Source organism: Dioscorea cayenensis, chromosome 6 (genome assembly GCF_009730915.1).
Source record: "Dioscorea cayenensis subsp. rotundata cultivar TDr96_F1 chromosome 6, TDr96_F1_v2_PseudoChromosome.rev07_lg8_w22 25.fasta, whole genome shotgun sequence".
NCBI lineage: Eukaryota > Viridiplantae > Streptophyta > Magnoliopsida > Dioscoreales > Dioscoreaceae > Dioscorea > Dioscorea cayenensis.
In genome coordinates, this window is record NC_052476.1 from 7,238,990 (window position 1) to 7,246,066 (window position 7,077).

At 34.6% G+C, this 7,077-nt stretch overlaps 1 protein-coding gene across 1 annotated transcript; it reads right to left on the bottom strand.

The window, feature by feature from the left end:
• Window positions 1-2,147: 2,147 nt before the first annotated feature.
• On the bottom strand, window positions 2,148-6,784 carry LOC120263546 (probable BOI-related E3 ubiquitin-protein ligase 2). The gene is made up of 4 exons (XM_039271496.1): window positions 6,653-6,784; window positions 6,502-6,566; window positions 6,121-6,413; window positions 2,148-3,091 (listed from the first exon to the last, which is right to left on the bottom strand). The coding sequence occupies exons 1-4, from the start codon at window positions 6,724-6,726 to the stop codon at window positions 2,561-2,563; spliced, it is 963 nt and encodes a 320-aa protein (XP_039127430.1). The 5' UTR covers window positions 6,727-6,784; the 3' UTR covers window positions 2,148-2,560.
• Between the last annotated feature and the right edge of the window lie 293 nt (window positions 6,785-7,077).

The following is a 7,077-nucleotide window of genomic DNA, read 5'->3' on the forward strand; positions in this document are numbered from 1 at the left end:
CCAATTGATCTTAAGTTGGTGATAGCATGATTGAAGATCAATCTTGGGAAACACCTGATATAGATATCAAACGAATCATTGATATTAGGCAATAATTATCCATTTTAATAGTCATCTTGTTCAATTCAAGGTTGTCAATACATAATCTCAATATTCAATCTTTTTCTTCACATTATCTCTAGAAGAAATATGGGCTAAATGAATCCCTTCTATAATAGTTGTTCATGCTGCCTCTTAACCTTTTCAACTAAAAAGGAGCAAGTCTATAGTTGGCTCCAGGAACCAAATCAATAGAAAATTCTACTTCATTGTCCGGAGATATGCCAGGAGGGTCATCAGGGAATAAAGCTGAAAGTTCCCTGAAAACAGAGATATTTTCCAATGCTTGCCTCTTTTGTTTAATCTGACGCAGTATAATGTCTAATGTTTTTAGGATTTTAAATTATCTTAGCCTTTTGTAATTATCTTAGTTTTATTTAACTATCTAGTATTCTGTAATTACTTTAGTTTTATTTACTATTTTGTCCTTAGTCTAGACCTCTATAAATACTTGTTTTAGGATTTGTAAAAAGGAGATCAATGAATTGAAATTAATTTTCTTGTTTACTCTTATTTGAGTATGAGATCTTGGATTAGAACTGAGTATCCTCTACGTCATAATCACAATCAAAGATGCTAAAAACCCTGAGCGACCACTCAAAAGAAACTTCCAAGCTTATAAAGCAAAAATAAAATGAAGAAATCTAATTGGGTTTAGAGTTACATATTGGGGATGAAGTAAATAGTCCTATGCCAAATAGCAAAAAAGAAAAATCTTACATATATATGTATGATTTGGACCTAAATATGTGAGATGCCATTTTATGGGGCAAATTTGTGAACTCAATGTGGAACAGGCCAAGGCGGACAATTCCTTACATGGGCTAAGCCGACTCATTATATATGGTATTAAAGCTTAATCCCTTCTAGTAGATTGGGATAATTAGGTGATTCTTATTCTAAATTGCGATTTGTAAGTTGGTTCAAGGATTAATCAAAATGTAAGCTAGTGGTCATGTGATACCAAAGTTCCAATTCTAACTATGTTTAGGATTGTGTATAAGAGATGAATAAAAAAAGTTCTACATCAAACAAAGGAAGAAAAAGATAACATATTTAAATGTATGATTTAAATCTGAACATATAGTTGTCTTTATGAGACAAAACCATTATGTACAATATGAGATTGGCCAAAGCAAGCAATTCCTCACATGTACTAAGCCCAATTGTTACAATTTCATTCATTAGTTTGGCAACCCAATCAAATTAACCACATGGCATATAAAGCGCACACCACAAAAATGATTTGTTGGGCATACATGCAGATATCATTTTCAAAACAATTTCAAAATAATTTTAATCGTTTAAAAAGGCATACAAATATAACACTTTTTTTTCAAATGATCATCAATGGTATATTAAAAAAATCACATACATCATAATCAGTTAATAAATAAAAATTAAAAACAATTTTAATAATATATGAATATCATGCATATATGCTGTGAAATTTTGAGATGTTAGCAAAAGACAAGTGCTTATATAAAATCAACTTTAAAAATGGGTAAGGTACCCAATTTAGTCCAGTGTCATATACAATTGCAAGATATATAAATATTGTACAATTTTAACCATACATGAAGATCATGGATATGCTTTTGCCCATTTCATGGGCGGTTTGATTAACAACAGCTATTTGTTTAAATATGTGTATATTTTAAAATAAATATATATGTACTTGAGTTTTATCTAACATGTCAGTATTGTTCAATAATACTTTGTAGGTCCTCAAAGCATCCTCTTAAGTCCTTTTTAGGTTTTTTTTTAATGGCTAATTATTACAGCCCAGTATTTCACAAATCAAAATTTCCTTCGTGCGCTAATTCACTTACCACAAATGAGACCACGATTCAAATATGATCAAACTTGAACAAACTCTGAAATTAACGAGCAACAAAGTCAATTCAAACTAGGAAGATATTATTTATCATAATTATAGTCAATTCAATTTTGGCTTGCACTACCCCATCACCACGTACTACTATTCTATCTTGCATCTTGATCCAATCTGTGATAAATTCACAATAAAAACATTATTAGTCAAGTGATATTTAAAAGACCCTCTATAAAAACATATTATCTAATATAATTGTAATAAGCAATGCATCCTTGACTTGTCCCCAAATGCTGAATTTTTCTCAACCAAAACCAAAGGCACAGAATCAACCAAATCATCAAATTGGTTGCTAATGACAGCAAAATAAGATCATGTCAGAAAAAATTTGAAGGCACCACCAACTGCAATAAGTATCCATAACGCCGAGGAACAAACATAAGGAGGCAACAACAATTGACATGTTAACAACTGTCGATGTACAAATCCTTAATTCCCTATCATGGGGAAATCCAGACGTATACACGCATCAAGTAAGAAGCCGATGATTTGTTTTCTTTTCCTTTCTTTTTGTTGGAGGATAGAAATGATCCATGTATTTGATTGGATTTCATCACACTGTTGTTTTTACATATAGATCTCAGTACCAAACAATTTCGAGCAGTGACACAGAGGACAGAAGCTGAGCTTAGATTCACAGTCCTTGCACAAGCAAAGATGCCGGCAGGGCAGCAAAAGCATGGATACTTCATTGACACGGCAAACCCTACAAGTCATCAGTTCCTTCATGTCCTTGTTCTCCTTGCACATGAGTTGGAAATTGATGGCGCCACCATTGCAGCAAGAGGCAGTATCGTCCACTTCACTGTCACCACACCCTTCTCTGTTGTTATCCCTGCTTTGAGCATACACTTTCTGGAGATTTAATTTAAGGGCAGAAATCATGCTCTCGTTGTACTTGGCCCGATGCTGCCATGCAGCCACTTCAACACTCAACTGCTTCATTTGTTCCTCGAGCTCAGTGTTTTTCCTATTTATGTCCTCAACTTCTGCTTCTTTCTCACGGATCTTTCGTAAAAACTTTTCCTCTACTGAAGCTAGAGTCTGAAACTGTTTCGCCTGAACCTTCTCTAAAATCTGTTGCCTCAGTCGCTCACCCTAGAGGGCCCATGACAAAAGATGTGAGAGCGTTTCAAAGAATTTTAATCACTCAAGTACAAAGTCAGAATCCAGAAAGGTCAGACTTGAACAACAAATATGAGAAAATTCTAAATGCAGGTGATAAAGTTTCATTTTAACTATAATCAGAAGCAATAGCACACCTTCATATTCAATTTCTAATGCTTTATTTCCCTCCTTAAGGTGAAAAGGCAGAAAACAACCTCAACAGAAAGTAAATGTCAAGCACAATGGCATCTTCTTCAATCCCTATACCCTAGGATGGCTTTCTTACACTCATGGATCAATTATTAACTTGGCCCTAAAACTTAATGACAACAACATTAATCAGATAATGTCTGCAATATCACACAAGAAACTCTAGATAGCTCCCTTTTCTTAAAATTGAAAGCATGCTATCTGCATTTTACACCCTTGATGGATGTTAAATGGCCCTTCTTTCAGTAATTGAGAGACCATGTTTTGTAATTCCAATCCCCCTGCAAACTAGTAATCAAGCTTGTAATGAGATTCATAAGACAACAAATGATTGAGCATTGTCACCATGTGTTGCAAAAAGCAATTTAAAACATCACTAAGTGCTGTTCCACACCAAGTTGAGATTCTTTCAAATTCACCAAAAGGGGTGTAATCAAAAAACCTACACAATTATTTTCACCCAACCAAATATACAATTATCTAATAGATTGTTTACCTAGTCTTTCATACACAAGGTTCTTGGCATAGTTCTAGTCCACATGCAAGCAAAGATCTATGCGCACAAACAAAAGGAAAAACAGAGGACAAATAAGAAGAAAAGACTCGAATTACACCCATCTGGCCAATCTTGTTTTCACCAAGGTTTTCAGAACCAGACCGGGCTTTGACCTGGAAAATGTCAAGGGGTCATGGTCAAGGGGTTCATCCGAGTTAAACCGGGGTCAATTATTTTATTCAAAATTAAATTATATTTCAATTATAAATGATTAAAAATTAAAATATGGAAGAATAAAAATTGAAAAAAAAAGATTTTAAAAGCTTAAAGTGTAGAGATTTTTAAAGCCCAGAGAGTTTAGGGAATTTAAACTTTACATATGAGTCCTTACAATAGTTTGAAATTATTATATAGGTATATTATATTAAAAGTTAAAAGTTGAAATTTGAAAACTGATTTTAAAAAAAACAAAAGAAAGATTAAACCCAGGTTAGTGACCCGGCCGGTTCACCAATTCACTGGTCCGACCATCCGGGTCACCAGTTTAACCTGGGTTTTTTAAATTCCGGGTTTTGGGGTGGACCGGACCGATCTTAAGGCCGGGTTTGGGTGAACCGGGGCCAATCTTGTTTTCACTACTATGCTACAGAAAAATATTCAAATCAAGTTTAATATTCTAAAATAAAGGTCACGTCACAAATGTTCACTAAGATTTTCGGTGCAAAATTTTTAGAGCACAGTCATTGTTTTCATTACCATATGCTACCTCCAAATGACCATTAGACGATTTTCTTAGGCATATTTCCACTAGAATATGAATATTTGTTCAGAAAGATACAAAAAGTAATGAGGTCATCTTGAAAGTGAAATAAGATTTTTTACTAGTCGGAGATCTTAACTCAGCATTGTAGTTAGAGTCTTGAAAATTAAAGGCAGATAACCTCCTCTGTAACTCATGCTTAGCCTTAGTTAAAATCTAAGCAAAATTTACTGAATCAATTCTTTAAAGCACACTTGATGTCTCGTATTACATTATCAAGTTGGGTGAATACAATACATGACAATTCTATCCATATACAAATTCATTGTACATTTGTACTGTAGCAGACATCACTTATCTTGGAAGAGTCACTGTACATTCCTGTCATGATTTTCAACCTAACCAAACCTATCTGTATGGAGAACTTACTTCAGTCACCTCAAAATAAGTCTCACCTTGAGGCTTATAAGGCCTCAATACGGGACCTTGATCATAGGTTCACAGGCTGAATACAAGATCTGTAATTAATCTCTTTATTGATAGAGCACATAATTAGCCATATCTATAAGTGGCCCCAATTGAGCCATCAGACAGAATAAGAAATAATTAGTATGAGAAGTGATCATAAGCTTCACATAGACCAAACTTGATCAACAAGCCGTAATTGTGTAACCTTACACTACCATTTCCTCTTTCTAGGATTGATTAGCCCCAACAATCGAGGTTCACCCTTAATCAATAAGTGGGATGATTGACAATCACAAATTTGAATAGACCTGATGTGGATCATCTATAGTACTTTCTAAAAAAACACTCTAATATCAAAGAAGGGTCGACCAAGTATCACCTGATGCAAACTAAAACTAGCAGGGACTAATTTATAAAGAAGCACCTGCCATGAGATGAAACTCAAGTTCCCAATTCTGCCTAAGAGAAATTACGCAACAACCATAAATAAACCCGTAAAAGAACCAGATCTTACCAAACAAAGAGAAAGAATGAGGAGAATATGAATCAAGGAAATCATAGTAATTCTCACATAAATTCACTTAATAGTATCAACCAACAAGAACGAATATGATATATACAATACATTCCAGAATGTTATGAGGTTAAACAATTTGATTCCTGTTTTTTTATTCAAAAAATAAATCCTATAATATGCGATATGTATCCTAAACATAAAGAAAGAAAGAGTTGACAATAAAAATTTTTAAAAAGGCACCAAAATAGAATTCTCTAATTAAATCTTATAAAAAATCTTATATTTCAGTATTTTGGAATAAGCCAAATCGTTTGTTTAAACCATTAGCAACATACAAAGATGCCCTACCACAGGATATCATATAGGGAGCTATTCTCTGAAGTTCTTATCAATGATCACAATCCCAAAAAGCACAACTTGCAAAAAAATGCACCACAAAGAAATAAAAAAATTATTAAACTATGTAGGTTCATACAATCAAAAAAACATGTAAGACATAAATAACAAAAAAAAAACAGTTTAAATATAGATTTCAATATATATGAGACCCAAAAAAAAAAACCCCTGACCTGTAATTTGAGAAAGCGATCCATTTCAGCATCCTGCCTCTGTATCTCCCTCCCAATCTCTTCATCAATGGATGAAAGAACAAGCGAAGACTCACCAGATGACACCCCAACCCGTCGATCATCCAACGATAACCCAAGCCCTGTCGACACCGACCCACCCGTATGCAAGAAATCTATAGACGAGATCTGTGAATCCTCCAAGAACTCTTGCTCCTTCACCCTCTTCCTGTTCGGCTCCCACCCCTCAACCACTGCGCCCTCCCCCGCTGGCGCAATTCCCATTACATGAACATCTACACAAAACCACCAAAAATCAGGTCGTAAAATCAAAAATTTCTTGAAGAAAAGAAACTTAAAAGTAGAAAATCAACAAGAAATTACATGGAGGGGAAGGATTTGGGAGGGTAGAAGTGGCGAAGATCTGGGGATCAATGGGAACAAAATTCCTGCAAAATCATTAGGGTTTTGGTTAAATTGAAACCGAAAAACAACAAAGTAAAGAATTAGGGTCTGAGAGATCGAAGATAATTACATGAAGGGCTTCGATTGGGGCTGCTGCGGTTGAGATTGGGGTTGATGGAGCTGAAGATGGGGAATGGTAGCCATGGAAATGGGAACGCGGAGTTGAGAAGAAGAAGGGTTGAAGAAATGGAGTTCTATTGGGTCTGAGTCTCGGTAAGTTAGTCCTGCAGAACAAGTTAAGAGAAAATCAAAGAATACGTGGCTAATTTCTATTGGATGGATTAAGAAGGGACTCGAAAGGTCGGGATTTTGAGGCCTTATCATGAACTCGCGTGACGTGTCGACTCCAAGCTAAAATTTAATTTTAAAAATATTTAAAAAAAGGAGTTTATTTTCTTTGTCGCCCCCTTACAAATACTAAAATTACTCGTAACCCCTTGTCTTTGCAAACATGGCTTATCATCTATCTTTAATATTGAGGGTTTTTTTTTAAAT